This window comes from Lithobates pipiens, unplaced genomic scaffold (assembly GCF_037356315.1).
Source record: "Lithobates pipiens isolate NorthernLeopardFrog02 unplaced genomic scaffold, aLitPip1_a1.2 Scaffold_18, whole genome shotgun sequence".
Classification (NCBI taxonomy): Eukaryota; Metazoa; Chordata; class Amphibia; order Anura; family Ranidae; genus Lithobates; species Lithobates pipiens.
The window spans coordinates 168130576-168150459 of record NW_027507758.1 but is presented as its reverse complement, the minus strand read 5'-3'; the positions used below and the strand labels follow the sequence as shown (position 1 = coordinate 168150459).

At 43.2% G+C, this 19884-nt stretch overlaps 1 protein-coding gene across 1 annotated transcript in view; it reads left to right on the top strand.

Annotated features, from left to right (window-relative positions):
• The window catches only part of LOC143987557 (sulfotransferase 6B1-like), a 100043-nt gene extending 80429 nt beyond the window's left edge, over positions 1 to 19614 (top strand). Inside the window, exons 6-8 of the mRNA XM_077486359.1 lie at positions 5555 to 5649; positions 11078 to 11234; positions 19169 to 19614. Of these exons, the coding sequence (XP_077342485.1) occupies positions 5555 to 5649; positions 11078 to 11234; positions 19169 to 19299 (383 nt within the window). The 3' untranslated portion in view covers positions 19300 to 19614. The remainder of the gene's footprint in view (positions 1 to 5554; positions 5650 to 11077; positions 11235 to 19168) is intronic.
• The last annotated feature ends 270 nt before the right edge of the window (positions 19615 to 19884 follow it).

The window sequence follows — 19884 nt, the reverse complement described above, 5'->3', positions numbered from 1 at the left end:
GGGTTGTACTCAGATACTGTATTTACTAGGCAATAACATCATACAACTCTGGAAAAAGTAGGCTTTATTCACTTTACAATGCACTCTATAAGAATGGCAGCAATGAAATTTAAGATATATTGAATGCCTCACCTCTCCAAAGAAAATAAAGACACTAGCAGCGCGGCATAAGTTCAATTAAATTAGTCCATGTGTTGTTTCAAATCACACATATGAGTCCTAAATCCTTCATAATCAAGGCCAGTTGAATAATACGAATATTGGTAATCTGGGTCTGTTAATTAAATACCATCACCGCACCTGATGGGGCTCCACACCCTGTGGATATATAGCCTACCAGAGCTCAGATAAAATTGGGCCTTTAATATCCCACCGAAGTAAAAAAAATAGGAACCTCCCTTCGGCAGATCCATAGCCGGACTACGCTTTACGTTAAGTTCCTTCTGTAACGGAACATCCCACACTCCGCTTGAGTGCTTCTGTCATATACCGCTTCCTCCAGTCTGAATATAAACATTAAATATTATAGCCGCATATTACAACCACTAACTAGGCAGAACTCATTTGGCTGCAAAGCTGGAACATGAAACTGTTTATTTGAACAGAGGCACACAGAGATATATACGCTCAGAGGACAATCCCCCTCTTTTGCATGACACAGGGGGGAGATAGACTACATTCAGTAACAGACACACAGGTGTATTCAAACTTCTCATCGGTAGACTGCCCTATCAGCAGAGAGAGCTCTTAGAGGAATTCCCCCCTCCCCACAGCTAATCCACATACACATATACATCCCATAATACTTTTCTCCCGAGGCAGACAGACATAGTAGAACAATGGGATACAGGCACTTAACAAACACATAGCAACCCCCACCCCACCTCAAACCATCTAGCAATGGTCTCTGAGGAAAGGGGACTTTATCTTCATATATTCTTGAGGGATATTGTTCAGAAATATTATTGTCCCAAGTGAAAGAGCCCCTTCATTCCTTCAACACAAACCACACATATAAGACCCTGGATAATGGGTAAAAGAAAATGCTGAGTCGGGTGTGGTTGTACGGTGAATCTGATTAGTACAGATTAGCCTGGGGTTCTCGGTCACCCTGTGCCCCTAATATACACAGGGTTACTTACACATAGGAGGGGCCAGTGGAGTTGGACAAGGAGTTTTCAGAGCACTCCAAGGTAAGCTGGGTTTCACAAGACCCCCGTCCCAAGTAACTCCCGTCACACATCTCCCTTTCCGGCAGAAGACAAACACAGAAGGAAACCACAAACAGGTTGACTTCAAAGTTAGTCCATAGTTCCAGTCCCTCAATGCCCGTATCCACACAGTGTCTCAAACAGAGCATTACTCACCCAGCCAACCTCTGCCTCTCTCGTAGAACATACCGGCTGCTGGGGAGAAGTGTGGACTGGTCCTTCCCCAGGAGTCCTTTCAGTCACTGGAGAGAAGACAGGGTGACTTGGCTCACTCCTTCAGCATGTTGGGGATCTGGGCCGTCTGCCCAGCATCCCTGTGGTATACAGGTGGGTACTGAAGTCCCCTCCACTGTTACTAGATAAAAATCCCCCAGTGTTTGCAGAGCAAGGCTGACATCCTACTGTCCTAATTCCCAGACCTTTTCTGGGGTTGAGTCAGTGGAGACCAAAATCCCAGCCACTACCACAGGAATTCCACCTTCCCTTAGTTAAGGGTAGAGGCCAGCAGCACTCTGCCCTGTGCCTGGGGCTTCTGCTGGGGATTCCACATCATCCACTCTGGCTAACCAATGGGGCAAGGGGCCGGTTTCCTCTTCTGTTCCCTCATCTGGTTGCTGGGATGGCATTCCTCTGACACTGTCTCCCAGGTGCATGGATCCTGGCTGGGAAGTGAATACAATTTCCTCCACTCTGACTGTTGGGAAGGGAGGACTACAACCTCCTCTCACTTTTCCCCCTGGATCCTGATCTGATGTGGGGCAGACGTCTTGGACTCCCTGTCCAGTTGCCAGCGCTTCAGCTCGAGAAGTTTTTTGTAGCTCCACAGATGCTGCTGTTGGTGCTGGGCAGATCCCAATGATGTTCTGCCCTGATGCCAGCCCTTCTGCAGGAGGGTCACCCGGTTGTTCTTCCTTAGCAGAAAAGTCAATTAAGTCACTAGTCTCTGGAACTGCTGAAAATCCTGGTAACGCATTGGCTGCACTTGGGCCCAGTGCCAACACTTTGGTAGGTGATTCGTAATCCATAACATCCCCTGATGAAAAGTCAATTAAACCCATAAATTTTGTGATCTGTGGCTGGGAAATGAGGATGGCTTCCTCTTCTCCTGAGCTCTGGAACTGCAAATGGGAAGATGAGCTGCCTGCTTCATCTCCCATACCTTTACCCAGCTTCTGGACAGACGCATTCCTCCATTCAAGCTCAACCTGTGCAGAAACAGGATCATCAAGATCAGTCAATACTTGCTGCATCCACCATAAGACCTCCGCGACCATAGCTGCAGGTGGAGATGGGCAAGGCACACTGTTTCTCTGCCACATTTCAGACTCTTCAGCCAGGATTTCAGTACTGTTGGCCGGTACTTCTGGATAGTCCCAGGCAAAGGGAGCCCAGACCTGCTGCTGAGCAGAATCTAGCAGCCGTCTGTAGGCGATCTCCAGCTCCCATTCCTGGCTAGAAACTCCAAATCTTCCAGTGCCACGGAACTCCTGAGACAGTCAGAATCCGGTCTCTCTATGCCAAGATATCTTCCAAACGCTACTCCAAATTGCTGCCAAAGTCAGGGTCCTCAGACAGCCTCTCTAATAACAGCCCCAGGCCACCGTAGCCAAAGCCTTCTGTTGGGGTGTCATCGACTGTCCACAGGCACACTTGGGCTACATACCAGCGGAGGGCTCTGTAGCTCTCGTCCAAATGCATTTCTGCCTGGACCAGCCTGGTTAACTCAGCTTTCCATTGCTTGTGTGTTTGTCTCCCCATAAACAGTATTCACACTTCATACTGTGATCAGTACCTTTCCTGGAAGGAGGAGAGAATTTTTTCTCTGCTCACGGTCTAGCACTTCCTTTCAGAGTTCCCAGCAGACAGAATCATACAATTCCAGCAGGACCTGCTCTGACACTGGTCCCCTGTGCTGAATCTGCATCTCTCGGAACCTCCTTCCGAATTCCTCTTTCATGGCGGCTGGTATCTGTACCTCTCCTGATATCTGGACCTTGGATCCAGGTGGAGGTTTGGATATCCCAGACTGCAGGAAGAATCCCACCTCTTGCCACCAATGTAATGGAACGTCATATACCGCTTCCTTCAGTCTGAATATAGATATTAGAAATTATAGCCGCATATTACAACCAAGAACTAGGCAGGACTCGTTTGGCTGCAAAGCTGGAACGTGAAACTGCTAATTTTAACAGAGCCACACAGAGATATCCACTCAGAGGACAAAACCCCTCCTTTGCATAATGACACAGGGTGGGATAGACTACATTCAGTAACAGACACACAGATGTATTCAAACTTCTCATCAGTAGACTGCCCTATCAGCAGATAGAGCTGTTGGAGGAATTCCCCCCTCCCTCCTCACAGCTAATCCACACACATATACATCACATAATACTTTTCTCCCAAGGCAGACAGACACAATAGAACAATGGGATACAGGCACTTAACAAACACATAGCAACCCCCACCTCAAACCATCTAGCAATGGTCTCTGACGAAACGGGGGCTTTATCTTCATATATGCTTGAGTGATATTGTTCACAAACATTAGCGAAAGAGCCCCTTCATTCCTTCAACAAAAACTACACTTATAAGACCCTGGATAATGGGTAAAAGGAAATGCTGAGTTTGGTGTGGTTGTACGATAAATCTGATTAGTGCAGATCAGACTGGGGTTTACGGGCTAACTTACACATAGGAGGGGCTGGGGGAGCTGGACAAGGAGTTTCCAGAGCTCTCCAAGGTAAGCTGGGTTCCACAAGCCCCCCGCCAAAAGTGACTCCCGTCACACCTTCTTCTCAGTAAACAATTACAATATGGGTATACTCCTCATCAGCAGTAATATACATTATAAGTAGGGGTGAGCTTTATGTTGGGGCCCAACATGAGTTCGACTCGAACATTGGCTGTTCGCCTGTTCGCCGAATAGCGAACAATTTGGGGTGTTCGCAGCAAATTCGTCTATGGGAGAAATCAAAAGTGATCATTTTAAAGGCTTATATGCATGGTATTGTCATAAAAAGTGTTTGGGGACCTGGGTCCTGCCCCATGGGATATGTATCAATGCAGTGATTTTAATAATTCTTAAAGTGAAACAATAAAAGTAAAATATTCCTTAAAAGTTTGCACCTGAGGGGTGTCTATAGTATGCCTGTAAAGTAGCGCATGTTTCCCGTGTTTAGAACAGTCCGAGAGCAAAATGACATTTCTAAAGGAAAAAAAGTAATTTAAAAGTACTTGCGGCTAGAATGAAAACCTACACGTTTTAGGAGATATTTACAAAAAGGCAAAGGCCGCTGTCTGCGGCGCATGCGCATGCGCATGCGCGATATGCCGTTATTGGCGGCTCCCGTGGGCATTCGCGGGAGTGACGTCATCGCTGCTCGGGCGCTATGAGTGGCCGGAGCAGCGATACCCGGAAGAAGATGGATGCTCTGTGCTACAGGGGACAGCGGTGACATCGCTGGCTCCTGTGTCAGGTAAGTGACACATAATGGGCTACTATGCATAGTAGCCCATTATGCTTTATCTTTGCAGGGAGACAAATAAGAAGTAAACCCATCAGTGTTTACTTCCTCTTTAAAGTGTTACTAATCCCATAACAGTAAAATCAGTCTGTATATGCAGTAAACATTGTTGCTTTATTAACTGTGCAACCTCAGGGGTTAATCCTCTGCATTGTGTAAAAAGGCTGTTTGATCCTGTCTTCTCTGCTCCTCCCCTTCTTCCATTGTCTCCTATCTTCTGACAGAACAGAGCCTTGGGGGCACTCTGCACATGTTCAGTTTGGGCTGCATTGCTAGAGTTTTTTTGTAGGTGAAGGTGCTCTGTAGTCCTGTTATTGGGTGACAATGCTGCTCTCCCATAGAAATAATATGGCATAATGGGACTTTTAGTTCCGCAACAGCTGGAGGGTCACCAGTTTGAGACCTCTGCCTTATACTCACCTTGCCTGTGCTCCTTTAGAGATGCTCCTTGCTTCTCCACAGCTGCCACTAAAATTGGCTGTGTCTGAGATCCAGGGGAGCGTCAACTTAACTTCCCCGTTCAAGTGACACTGCTCAAGCCTGCTAGGCACATGCACCATCAAGGAGGAGCAGTTCAAATGTTCCTCCATATTTGGAAGTGCTGAGTATTCCTGCCAGCTGTAAAGGAGTGCGAGTAATGCGAGTCTTCTTAAGTTGGGAAAGTGGCAAAGGTGATTGTATAACATAATACTGTTATTGGTTCATAACCCTATTTTCGTTATTTATATGCTTTACATTTCTGTAGTCTTTCCAATAGAAATAATTTAATATAATACTGTCAGTTTATACCTAATTTTTTTTTCTTCTATGTTTTAGTGTGTTTTGGATCATATTTTGAATTTCTAGCTGAGTGGAACAAACACATTGATGAAGACAATGTAATGGTTGTTAATTTTGAAGATATGAAAACAGTAAGTTTTAGTTTTTACAGTTACTCTGATGCTGTCCATGATGAACATTGTGCCGCTCTGTAATGCCCCATACACATGGTCGGAAATTCCGACGGAAATAGTCCGATCGGACTATGTTGTCAGAAAATCCGATCGTGTGTGGGCTCTATCTGACTTTTTCTGTTGGAATTTCCGACGGAAAAAGTTTTAGAGCTGGGTCTAAAATTTTCCGAAAACAAAATCCGATTGGACTTTTTCCGATCGTGTGTAGAGAATTCCGACGCACAAACTGCCACGCATGCTCAGAAAAAATTTGGAGACGAAAGCTATTGGCTACTGGCCTCTACGTAGTCCCGTCGTCCATTTTGTACGTCACCTCGTTCTGAACGATCGGATTTTCCGACAACTTTGTGCAACCATGTGTATGCAAGTCAAGTTTTGGCCAAAATCCGTTGTAAAAAATCTGACGGTTTTTGTGGTCAGAATGTCTGACCGTGTGTATGGGGCATAACACTACATGCAGCTTAAACATATCTCACAAACCACTTACAGGTGGCAGGATGAATTTTTTGTAATTGTATTTTTTCAGGATTTTTGGGGGAAAAAATAAATAAATAAATAAATATTTATATATACATATTGTGACCAGAGCAGTGCGGTATTACTATATTGACATTGTTCTATGGAGAATCATCATTTTTATTTTTATTTTTACACTATGATTGCTTATAACAGTGATGATCACTGTTATAAGCAATTATTTTATGAATAGCCTCTATTAATTCAAAGGCATTTATTGCATACTACTTTGCTAGTTGTGATTGGTCACAGCTGTCACATAGTACAAATGCACGGTGAATGTTACCTGTCTGTACTCTGTGATCACTGTGACCTATCACAGAGAGCATCACAATAGTACACAATAATGAATGAAAGCCATTCATTGTGTACAACTGTCATGTGATCACTGTGATTGGACACAGCAATCACATGGTACCAGGGCCAGCCTGGTACAATAAATTGTCATCTGCTGTGTCTAGTGGACACAGTGGGTGACAGATCACGCTGCAGCGTGGCCCTAGAGCACTTGCAAGGCGTGCGACATGACTGGGAGGACAACAATTGACATCCACCTGGACCTGTAGTGCTCCTGCTCTACCATAATTTGCTGGGTGGGAAGCATTTAAAGAATTTGTGTATCTTCATTGTAGTCCTCAAAGCATGAAAACGACCTTCCCCAGCTTTATGTTCATGTTATTTAAAATTTGTTTTAGTAAATGCCCCCAGTGAAAGTGTCTTGCTTCCTGTGCCTTTTTTGACTATAGTTTGTTTATTCGTTTCACAAAAGGAACAAGTTGGATTTCAAGAATCATCCCCCAAAGACTGCAATGAGGTTTAGGGAAAAGTTGGGATTTGAGAATGTTTTATTAAACTGCCCCTGAACTGAACCTGGGCAGATTCCTAGCTATCCACCATAAGCTCCGTGAGGGAGGGGATACTCTCTTTGTGTAAATGGGAAAACAATCTAGAAACAGGGGATTTCTAGGATATCATAGTTAGATAATTACATAGAAGGTGAGGTTGAAAAAAGACACAAGTCCATCAAGTCCAACCCATGTGTGTGATTATTTGTCAGTATTACCTTGTCTATCCCTGTATGTTGCAGTTGTTCAGCTGCTTATCTAATAGTTTCTTGAAACTATCGATGTGGGAATTTCACATCTTTGCCGCTCTTACAGTAAAGATCCCTCTACGTAGTTTAAGGTAAATCCTCTTTTCTTCTAAAGCTCTATTGTGGGGCCACCAGTACGGTATTTGTAAATTGAAATCATATCCCCTCTCAAGTGTCTCTGCTCCAGAGAGAATAAGTTCAGTGCTCTCAACCTTTCCTCATAACTAATATCCTCCAGACACTTTATTAGTTTACTTTCTTTGTACTTGCTCCATTTCCAGTACATCCTTCCTGAGGACTGGTGCCCAGAACTGGACAGCATACTCTAGGTGCGGCTGGACCAGAGTCTTGTAGAGTGGGAGAATTATCGTTTTATCTCTGGAATTAATACCCTTTTTAATGCTTGGCAATATTCTGTGCTGTGGAAATTTTTATTAACCCCTTCCCACCGAGCATACGCAGATGTGCATACTCAGCTTTCGGGGGTTATACCGGGATGATGCCCACAGCTGTAGGCTTCATCCTGGTAGTGGTTTTTAAAGCGGGCGATCGACTTTTCAGGGATAACAACCGATGCGGCTAAAAGCCTGGGAGGCCCGATCGGCAATCTGACGCTTCCAGCGGCTAGTGAAAGACTGTCACGAAGCTGGAAACGGCTTTGTTCCAGTCTCCTGGATGTAAACACGGAAGCAACGTCACACCGTCACTTCCTGTTTACAATGGCGCCGGATTTGAAAAAATATACAGTATTCAGATACACCATTTTTAGTGATCTGAATACTTTGAAGTGCAAAGGAGGGATTTGGGGTCTTTTAGACCCCCGATCCCTCCATAAAGAATACCTGTCACCACCTATTACTATCACAAGGAATGTTTACATTCCTTGTGACAGCAATAAAAGTGATCAATTTAAAAAAAAAAAAAAAACACAATTTAATAATATAAAAATAAATAAAATAAATAATAAAAAAAATTCAAAGCGCGCCCGTCTCTGCGAGCTCGCGCAGCAAAGAAATCGCGTACGGAAGTCATTCCTGCATATGTAAACGATGTTCAAATCACACATGTGAGGTATCGCTGCGATCGTCAGAGCGAGAACAATAATTCTAGCATTAGATCTCCTCTGTAACTCTAACCGGGTAACCATAAAAAAAAAAAGTGTCGCCTATGGACATTTTTAGGTACCAAAGTTTGTCACCATTCCACGACTGCGTATAACTATAAAGCGTGTTGGGTATCTATTTACTCGGCGTAACATCATCTTTCACATTATACAAAAAAATTGGGGTAACCATACTGTTTTTTTGTGTTTTTTTTTTAATTCATGAAAGTGTTCCTTTTCCCAAAAAGTTGCATTTAAAAACTGCTGCACAAATACAGTGTGACATAAAATATTGCAACAATTGCCATTTTATTCTCTAGATTCTCTGATAAAAAAAAATATAAGGTCGCTTTCTTCCGTTGCCAGCAGTTCAGCTGGGAGTAGGAGCTTCCCTACATCATCTGCTCTAGCTAAATGTTGGGGAGAGAGGCTGGCTGCCCCAGCTCCCTGGAACTCCACAGTTGTTGCCGGTGCTGGGCAGAGGTTGGTAGCACTCTGCCCGGTTGCCAGCACTTCTGCTGGTTTTCTGTTAGTGGAGACCACAGGCCCATCCACTGACACCAGATCAAGCTGCAGTTGTGACTCTCCTTGGATCCTGATCTGCAGCTCGTGATAGACTGCCACCTCCTCTGGGCCTCCAGAATTGCTGCAGGTGTGGGGCAGAGGTCTTGGGCCCTCTATCCGGTTGCCAGCACTTCTGCTGGGGGTTTGCTAGGTGGTTCCGCCTCTACAGAAACGTCTATTAAATCCCCAGTCTCTGGAATTGCTAAAAGTGTGGGACAGAGGTCTTGGACCCTCTGTTCAGTTACCAGATCTTCAGCTGGAGAAGTTTGTTGTAACTCCATAGATGCTGCTGGCAGAAAATCACATGTCCCTGTCAGTGTTGTGGGAGATAGGTCGACTACCTCTTCTCTCAAGAAGGCCGAAGCCACTGTTGGTGCTGGGCAGAAGTTGTCAGAACTTCAGGTTTGGGGACAATCTCCGGAGTTTCCACTGCCTATTCTCTGGCATGCTGCTGAACGTGTTCTAGCAGTTTCCTGTATGCCCTTTACAGAAGCTGTTCCTTCCTTAACAAATGGTACAGATCAGGTTTAAGCTCTGAGACCCCTGCAAGACCGAGCATAGCCTCTCTATATTCTCGCAGGTCCTCAAGGGTAGGTTCCCCTTCATCGCTAAACACAAAACAATCTGTAAGGCTCTCCCACAGCAATCCAGGGCCTCCAAAGTCATATCCCTCCGGAGAGCATTCTGTTGTCTCCCCTAAATATCTCTGCTCTACGTGCCATTGCAGAGCCAGATAATGATTGTCCAGCTCTATCTCCTGCTGGACTAGCCTGTCCAACTCAGTCACCCATTGCTCCTGGGGCCACTCTCCCAGGAATGCCATCCGCAATGCCCGTTGGTCACTGGCCCATTGCTCTTGGGTTGGAAAGCACTTGCTTGTTTAATACCAGCGAGCTGGAGGGCTCCAATCCAGAGCTCCACCTGAATCCACTGCCTGAGCTCCAGGTATTCATCCTCAGACACAGTCCTGGTGTATGCTGAAAGGACGATCCGCAGCAGCCCGGGAAATCTGATGCCAGGTCCATATCTCCGCTGGGGTGACTTAAGTCTGCTATCCTGATCTTGGATCCCAGTGGAGGTTTAGATGTCCTAGACTGCAGGAAGCAACCCACTGCTTGCCACCAATGTGACAGAACCGATCCCACACTCCGATTGAGTGCTTCTGTCTATATACCGCTTCCTAAGTCCTGGAACACAAGTCCAATCGATCTGGCTATAGGAATCAGTCTTGGAGGACATCAGGAATGACCTTGCAAGCCAGACAAGACTCATTTACACAACAGACAGGTGTCTTGAGTTAATGACATCATGAGCATCTGACAGTGTGTGTCCCAACAGCATGAGACAACACACATCATATATATATATATATATATATATATATATATATATATATATATATATATATATATATATATATATATACAGCATTGAATCTGACTAGCACAGATTATAGTGGGGTTCTCATTCACCCTGTGCCCCTTAAAATCCAGGGCCCATAATCCATCGGCAAGAGGCTCGCATTCCGTCCTCTCAAAAAGCCTGTGTCCCGGCTAGGTCTGTCACACCCCCATAGTGTGTCCAGCAGCGATCACCACAAATTTTCACTGGCTGTACAGAGACTGTGAATATCTAGGGCCCCTGGCAGCTTTTCATTATAAAGCTACTATTAGAACAGACCCAAATCACCTGTGTGAATGTAGCCAGGCATGTACTGTCCATCAGGACTACAGGGAGTTTCCCGATGGGCCTATGGCTCAGTGGGCCAGTTTCAGTGACAGCCTGCCAAGTAATGGCTGCGTGGCTCACCCTCAACTTTACGCAGTGATGTAAGAAGGATGAGAAAAAATACAGAGGAGAATAAATTAAATAATAAGAGGTTAGTGAGGACTCCTTATGTTATTCTACTTATGTTTTTTGCACAATTGCGTATAGTTTATATACTGTTTTTGTGCTTGTTTGCAAAATTAAAGTGGGCCGGTCTGGATGAAGTCCAGGGCCAAATTTTTGTCCCAGTCCAGCTCTGAATGTAGCCATACTTTATGAACAAAAATTGTCACTACTCTACCTATAGTTTAAAACAACAATCATTTGCTTCTTTTCACTTTAAGGATTGTCTAACTCATCTGAAAGAAATCTCAGAATTCCTTGGATTTTCTCTGACAGACGAGCAACTTATTGAGGTTGAAAGACGAACTTCTTTTACATCGATGAAAGAAAAATCTAAAAACACCCATGGGAAACTTAATGAAGCTTTCTTCAGAAAAGGTAACAATGCTTCTTAAATTTGGGAGAGAACATAATATTAGAATTCATTAGGTCTTGAAACTGGTGCATTTTTAAAGCTGAATTCTAGGCAGATATAAAATTATTTTAGCTCTGCATTTATCAATACACGACTCATGACACAAGCAGTGTAAGTAGCTGAAATTTGACCTTGTATCAGCGCCATACAGTTGTTCCAAAACTGAACACAGACTCTAAGAGGAAGAAACAACCTAACAAGCCAGGCAGTTGTGCAGCAGTGTTTTTGTACCAACAAGGAACATGTTGATAGGAGGAGACAGAAGAGGGACAAGAGAGATGAGACCATCAGCCTGCTGCCTTTTTTTTACTACCCAGTCACAGGTAAGGATAGGCTCAGGAATGTTCGCATGGTCCACTTGCAGAGCCCGCCAGGAAGTCGGTGCAGCGCTGCACTAATCACAAGCAGTGAGACATTGCCCCGATGCGCAGCTGCAGAGATTGGGCAATGCCTCACTGCCTGTGATTAGCGCAGCACTGCGCCGACTTCCTGTCGGGCTCTGCACGTGGACCATGTGAACAGGCCTGAGCTCATCCCTAGTCACAGGTAGAGTTGCCACCTCATCCCTTCAAAACTTAACACATATTGATTACACTGTGTAATTCATATTTGTTTGGGTTCAAAGTAATGAAGTGGCAACCCTAGTCACAGGCTGGGGGAGCCACAAGACCTGCAAGTGTTACCTAATCTCAAGTCTTATGTCCTTCCAGACAGGGCTGTGCTGTGTGGCAGAACTGTAAATCAAAGGACTGGATGGACAGAAATGCAAATCCTTTAGCTGGAAAACAGCCACCATATATGTATTTCATCTGTATATCAAGTTGTATAGTTGGAGTTCAGCTTTGGCAAACTATAACAAAGATGAAAACAACCCTCTCAAGACACTTGCGATGTGATGCACTGCACTGCTGAAAATGTTGCACAAATGAATGGACTTTTGTAATTCAATGCACTTAACATGCAAACCAATGCACATTCACGTGCATGTTTAATGCACTGCAGCAGGCTGGGCTAGTGTAAACAGGTTCTTCCTGACTTTTTGATTGGGTATGTTTTTTAAATATATATGTGATGGTGAGTTTCTGCATGTAAGTAACGTTTTAAGTGTAGACCTGTTTTAAAAATAGTAATTCTTAGCATACTTTGTAATTCTGTACATAGGGGTTGCCCTATCTGCTTCCTGCTTAGCCTGAAGCTTCCCATAAACATGAAATGACAGTCACCTGATTTGGATGTTTTGCTGCTTGTCTGTCATCACCCACCCACTGTTAAAGTAGGAGTAAACCCTCCTATTATTTTCAGCCAAGGAAGCCGCCATCTTGGCCTCTGTTTAATCTACAACTGCCATGATGCTGCACATGTGATCAGTTATGACACTAGCCATTGGATGGTTTGACAGTCTGGTTGAGAGCACAACCAATGGGAGGGTTACATGCCTGGCATGTGCCGGAAATGTAACTGTTATTTGAAACAGTTAAATGGATGGGTTTACTTCCGCTTTAAGGGGAACAATAAATTGGGCAGAAAGCCCTTTATTCAACTACTTGGCTGCTGCTCACTCATGGCAACAACTAATTAGACAGTTTGCCTCAATTGTCACTTTTTCTCCTGAAATAATTGAAGCCTGCACCAATCACTGTTTAGGGAAACAATCTGGCAGGCTAAATACCTTCCCTGAGGCTGGGTTCACACTGGAGTTCACAGCAGCTTACAGGAGGAGTCTGGTCCATTTCCATTCACCGTTTCAGGTCCAATTTCAGACCAAATTTTTGGCTGAATTCGGACCTGAAATGGACCAAAAGACACACAGGACTCCTGTGCAATTTGCACTGGAGCAGCTGCAGAGGTATGTGAACCAGCTCCATAGAGAACCAGCCACAATCTCCTGCTATGAAACCAACCTTATTGCTATTGTTCACTCTAAGATAATTGAAGCCTCGACTCACCTATTTGCCTGCTACAATTAATCTGACAGGTGTGCTAGATAAAACTACTCTGAGAAGTTTAACAATAGTTGCTGCTACTGAGAAGACTTGTGCTGCTCACCTACCCCATCTGCCATCTCTGCAATTCACAGAATTTGCCACGCCCTTAACAACGCACTTCCCCGCTGACAGCTGAATAAAAAAAACAAAAACATTTCCGGCAATTCAAAAATATGAAAAATAAGAGCGTGGAGAGGGGTCCTCCCAATCCATACCAGTATGGTATGCCAAAATAAAAAAAAGTGACATGTAGCCCCCCCAAAATCCACACCAGACCCTTATCCGAGCATGCAGCCTGACAGGCCAGAAAAGTGGGGGTGAGCAAGCGCCCCCCCCCCTTCTGAACAATACCAGGCCACCTGCCCTCAATATAGGGAGGTTGCTTTGGGGACAAGGGCCTCTCCCCCACAACCCTGGGCGGTGGCTGTGGGGGTCTACAAGCAGGGGGATTATTAGAATCTGGTTCCGCCCCCCCTCCCCTCATGAATGAGTATGGAGTACATTATAGCCCTTCTCATCTACCAAAAAAAGGTCAAAATGAAATAAAAACAAACACAGTTTTTGACAATTTCTTTATTAAAAATTAAAAAAGATGCTGGGTCGGTGATGTCACAAGGGGCAGTGCCACCAGGTGCCATCGTCAGGTGGTCCCATCCCTTACCTATTTAAGAACTGTCACATGGTGGAGCAGGCAGATGGCGGTAGCCTTTGTCGTGAGCCTGGCAGGGTGGCAGGTGTCATGATTGATGATGGATTCACATCATACATTGTACACCTACTCATCTACCAAAAAAAGGTCAAAAAGAAATAAAAACACACACTGACTTTTTGCCAATTCCTTATTTATTTAGGGGCAGTGCCACCAGGTGATGTTGCCATGTGGCCCCGTCCCTTACTTATTTAAGAAATGTCACATGGTTGAGCAGGCAGATGGCGGTAGCCTTCGTCACGGGTGGAGCTTTTTTTTTCAGTCTCTTTTTGTGTCTGGAAAGGTGGTGGGCATCATGATTGATGATGCATCTACGTCGGGGACATCGTTTTTTATTTATTTATTATTTTTTTATTTTTAGTAAGGAATTGTCAAAAACTGTGTGTGTATGTGTTTTTATTTCTTTTTGACACTTTGTTTTGGTGAATGAGTAGTGGTACAATGTACGCCTGGTATGGTTCAGGAGGCGGTGAGGTCGCAGTCTTGTCCCCTGCTTTCCTGGCCTATCGGACACATGCCATTTATTTTAAATCTTGGCGTGGCTGTTACTTTTTTTTTTTTATTATAGCATGGAAACTTCACATTTTTTCACATTTTTGATTGCTGGCAATGTTTGTTTCTTTTTTTAATTATTTTTTATTGACTTTAAGTGGAATAGTTATACAAAACAAAGTCTATTGGGCATACCCAGGCTTACAAAAATATAATAAAAGATGACTAAATAAAAAAAAAAAAAAAAACACAATTGGTATGGTAACCAATGCCCTAAGACACATATGTTTATTCAACTAAAGGGTCAGTAAGGATCATGCGGATGTGGCCAGCAAATGGACAAGACCCAGTGTACAGACATCAATAGACAGGGGCACAGAAACTGGATCTCTGCCCAAAAGGACCTAATTAGAGAGAGCTCCGTGCTTTAGTATTAAAAAATGTGTACAGCTTCCTCTATTAGACCCTCTAGAGGGCTAAGACATTAATATATAAAGTAAATGGGGTGAGTGGCGCTACCTATAAATTGGGGGCCACAACTACCCTGAACTTTAATACCCTTCTAAAAATACAGTAAATGGGTAAATGTGACATATCAGGGTACCTTATATGTACATAAATAAATTATACCGTGCAAAGTAGCATCAATAAAAATGTAACCAAAACAGCATAAGTGATAAATACTAAATATCCAAACCAAAATGAGCATACATACTCATGTATCTAATTAATGCTGTGAATGACACAGTTCATGACAACAAATATATATATGAAAATTCCAATCAGTTCAACAATACAGAAAATATGTATCCAACCAAATTTGTGATCATTGAACCATCCACAAATGGAGTGGAAATATGTGAATATTAAGATGGCTGACAGAAACAAGACAGGCGCTTAACATAACCTTTCACTGACAACATGCCCCTTAACTTAATCTGGGCAGCAGGGGATTTTATTATTTTATTCCAGTTACAAAAGCCTGGCCCAAAACCTATCACTTCTAACACAGAGGACATATAGACCCAGTTAACAGAATCAAAAGCTTTTGCTACATCTAGCAGGACCAAGACCTGTGAAGCTCATTTGGGAGAAGTTGTAGGTGTGTTAAGACTGCAGAAATTGATGTCTCTGGATTTACCTGGAATAAAACCTGTTTGATCAGTGCTTACTAATAAAGGTAACAACTTCATCAGCCTTGTAGCCAAGACTTTTGTCAACACTTTTAAGTCATAATTTAAAAGAGATAGGTCTGTAGAGGGCACATTTCTTAGGATCCTTTCCTGGTTTGGGTAGGAGAATAATGTGGGCTTGATACATGGATGGAGGGAGGGCCTGAGCTTCACAACTATCAGATGAACACTCTGCAGAGTCTCTGAGCCAAATATTTAACATGAAGTTTATACCAATCCCACAGTAAACGATCAGGTCCGAGGGTTTTGGGAGGAAAAGAGTTGATTACAGCTTCTATTTCAGCAACAGAAAGTTCTCTGTCAAGGAACTCAGCCTTGTCCCCCGACAAGGACAGCAAAGAGAGACATCAGGGGAGGGCATTGAATGATGTAAGGAATAAAAAACGTAGAAAATCTTGAAGGATACCAGAGGGGTCTGTAATGGACACCCCAGTAGCTGTGATTAGCTCAGAGACAACCGTTAACTGTTTGGAGTCTGCAAATAGATTGGCCAGTAACCTTCCCTTTTTCATCTCCAGATTTAAACAATCTCCTTGGCTGTAGGGCTGCAGCAGCATGTCTAAGAGCCTGTGGCAGGTGGGAATACTTATTCCCACCTGGCACAGATTAAACGCACCAGCTGTCTCCAATTCAGCTTGCTCAAGCTCTGTTGTGCATTATGGTCAACTCTGGCTGATTTAATGGCAGAGATAAACTGCCCACGTGTATATGCCTTGAAAGTGTCTTACACACACTGGGGGGACGCAATGTTTTTTTTTCAAGAAAGCTTGCAGCCAGAAAAATCAATGTAAATGTATTTTTTTTTCTTCATATTTGTCAATTTTGTTGAAGCAGGCTCTATACACGGTACAAATGCGCCACTTTACAGGCAGACTAGGGGGACCCCCAGGCACTAAATTTAAAGGAATTTTTCATTTTTATTGTTTCCTTTTAAGCATCATTAAAATCACTGCTCTTTTAAAAACTATCTTTTCAAAAACTTTTTTTTTGCAATGCTATATGTCCTTCGGGGCAGTTCCTAGGCCCCCATACCCTTTTTATGGCCAATAACTTGCATATAAGCCCTCAAAATGGGGACTTTTGATTTTTCAAGTTCGGGTCCCATGGACTTTAATAGGGTTCTGGGTTTGGGTCCAAACTTTTTCCATGTTCAGGTGTTCTGGTGACAAACCAAACTGAGGGTTAGGCCCATAACAAACGGTGAATGTACCTAGCTGTGAACTGCTGCTGCATCACTTCTAGACAGGTTTTCTGTTGCACCGTACTGTGTGAATCACCGTTGTCGACCTTGCTGCACCCCAACCACAAGCAGAAAGTTAGTGCCTTGGCAACCCTGCTAGTGAGAGGGTTGGTGAGCATGACCCCCTCCCTAGCGATTGGTACCCCATGTACAGGCAACATGACACAGGGAACCTGAAGGAAGTGGATCCAAATAAAAAAGGTTAAATCTCCTTAGCAGCAGAGATCTGCAGTATGTGAATGGCGGGATTCTGACATTGTAACTGGAAGTGAGGTGGCAATCATAGCTATGCTGGTGAAATGGGACACAGGCTCTGCCGTGTCCCCTCAGAAATTCTGCATTTGGGACAAAGGAGAAGATGTAAAGTTACACAAGATGAGTACTTAAAGTGGTTGTAAACCCTGTTACACCACTTTTACCTACAGGGAAGCTATAATAAGGCTTACCTGTAGGTACTGTGAATATCTCCTAAACTTGCATAGTTTAGCAGATATTCACTATATCCGCATGTGCCGAAGTCATCGGCGCATTGAAAAAACTAACATTCATGATGTCATCGCGGCTTTGGCCAGTCACAGCGCTGGAGCCCGAGAACCCGGAAATAACTTCCGGAGACATGTCACCGGTCACGGCGGTGTGCAGGGACCACTGCAACAACTTCGATCTAAGGTACATATTTCATAATGTGTGTCACATATCAGCTGCGGAGCTGATCTGTGTCTTAGCTTTGCTGCTGTTGTTCCACTAGCTTGTGTTCAGCTCTGCTGCACTCTGCAGCTATAGGTGTCACTGGCCTCACCTGTTGCTTAATTATGTCATTCCTTCCTGCTACTTCCTGCCCAGCCCCCCATGTGTTTCTCTATTTAAATCCCTTCCAGACCAGCTTCTGGTTGCTTGAGCAACGCTTGTTTCTGAGCTCCCTTCGTGTAACCTGCTTTAACCTGACCTCTCGTGAACTGATCTCTTGTGTACAGACTCAGCTAGTCCTCCTGATTACATTGCCTGCACTGACCTTGGCTCGCTGTCCGGCTCTCCTTTGCTTCATCCATCCATCCATCCATCTTTGTCTGACGGTGTCTGCTGGTACTCCCCTAGCGAGCAGGGTGAACCTGGGGTCAGCATGCAGCCAAGCCCAAACCCTTGTGAGGGGGTCCCTGGCAGAATACCGGCTGGCCCTTAGACGCCACACCCTGGGGATCCCGTGTCACCTGCTCGTCTGTGGGCTCACTGTAGTAGTACCGTGACAGTTTGCGCAAGTCATGAACTCCTCAGAGAGTTGGCCACTGACCGAGGATCAAATGCAACATCTAGTTCAGAGACTTAACTCCCAGCAAGCAAATCAAGAGCAAATAATGTTGGTTCTTATAGTTTATAGTATATATAAAAATGTTAGCAATGTGCCCAGGTTGTGTAACCATAAAATGTCAATCTGAAAATGGCAGCCTCCACAAGGGGATTAGAAGCAAAATCCAGCAGGAACTACAGAGTATAAAAGAGAAGAAACTAACAAATACTGTAATTAATAAAGTGATTGTAAACCCGTGTGGCCTTTTTTCTATTTTTCTAAATAACAAAGAATTTGCTTGGACAGCAAGCATGTAAAACTGGGATGGAAGAAAGCAACAAATTACTGTAAGGAAAACTTTTTAATATTAACTTGTATGATTGCAATAAAAATACATTTGATTTCCTTTAAGAAATATGAAGCAACTATAGATATTTTAGCAAAATTGCCATAGTGAATACATGAGGAAATTGTATTTTCAACAAAGGAAAAAAAAAACACATCATAAAAGCATATAGGGGTGTCTTTTTTTTGGTCTTTAAAAAGCGGAGTGGGGCACTTACAAAGATCATTACAGTTTATATATAAAAGTTGCAGAGCAGAATAGTAATTTTGATCTCTGTATTAAAGACATACTTCACATCCACATAATACTAAGTGTAATTGTAGCAATATGTTGCTAAATGTTGTACCTTCATTAAATGTAACCATATTGCTACACTTAGAGACACCTCTGTTCTCTTTTATACTCAGTTGTGAAATGACGCTACTTGTATATCAAGACATCGCTTGTATTTCAAGCCAAAACTTATTAAAACATTTTGCTGGTCTTGCAAAACACTCTCAAACCAATGTTTTACTGTACTGTATACCAAAGGCAGTCCTGTGCCTTCATAGACAGAGATGTGTTTCTTTATTAATTCATCAATTTCTTCATTCTGTGCTGGGCTAGTTCTATTATAAAATCTAGAAATCATTTTTGTTTTTGAACAGGACAAGTTGGAGACTGGAAGAGCCTCTTCACCGAAGAACAGAGCAAAGAGGTGGATGCAAAATTCCAACAATATCTGGCTGGAACAAAGCTAGGAGATATGATGAACTATTCTAAATACTGCAAGTTTTAGACACTTCAATCAAACTACCAAAATGCAAATAATACACCACTTTCTACAGCATTACCCCAAATTATAATTAACATAACTCCAACATACTATATTACTAAAACTACGTATAATAGAATAGAATACTGACATGGAAACAAAATGTCATGTTGATTGGCTTGTTACTCTGTATACCCTTTTCTATTTGACTTTATTTAACCTCTTGCATCCAAGGGCTTAAGTAAATAAGAATTTATAAAAACAAAAAATGTTAGCCACACTAATTGTATTTTTTGTCTTTGTTTAAATAATACGAATAAACACATATACTTCAACTTGCATATTGTACATATCAAAGTCTATGTAAACCTGTATTTTTTTTCTGTTTGGCATCTTGCCTCACTACATGCAATTTTCTTGAAGCTGAAGTTGGGGTATGGCAATTTTTTACATTAGACAGCTTGGACCAATGTAAGTATGTACAGTATCTCACAAAAATGAGTACACCCCTCACATTTTTGTAAATGTAAATTTGTTGTCCCCTAAAAATATTGCAACACACAGCCATTAATGTTTAAACTACTGGCAAAAAAAGTGAGTACACACTCC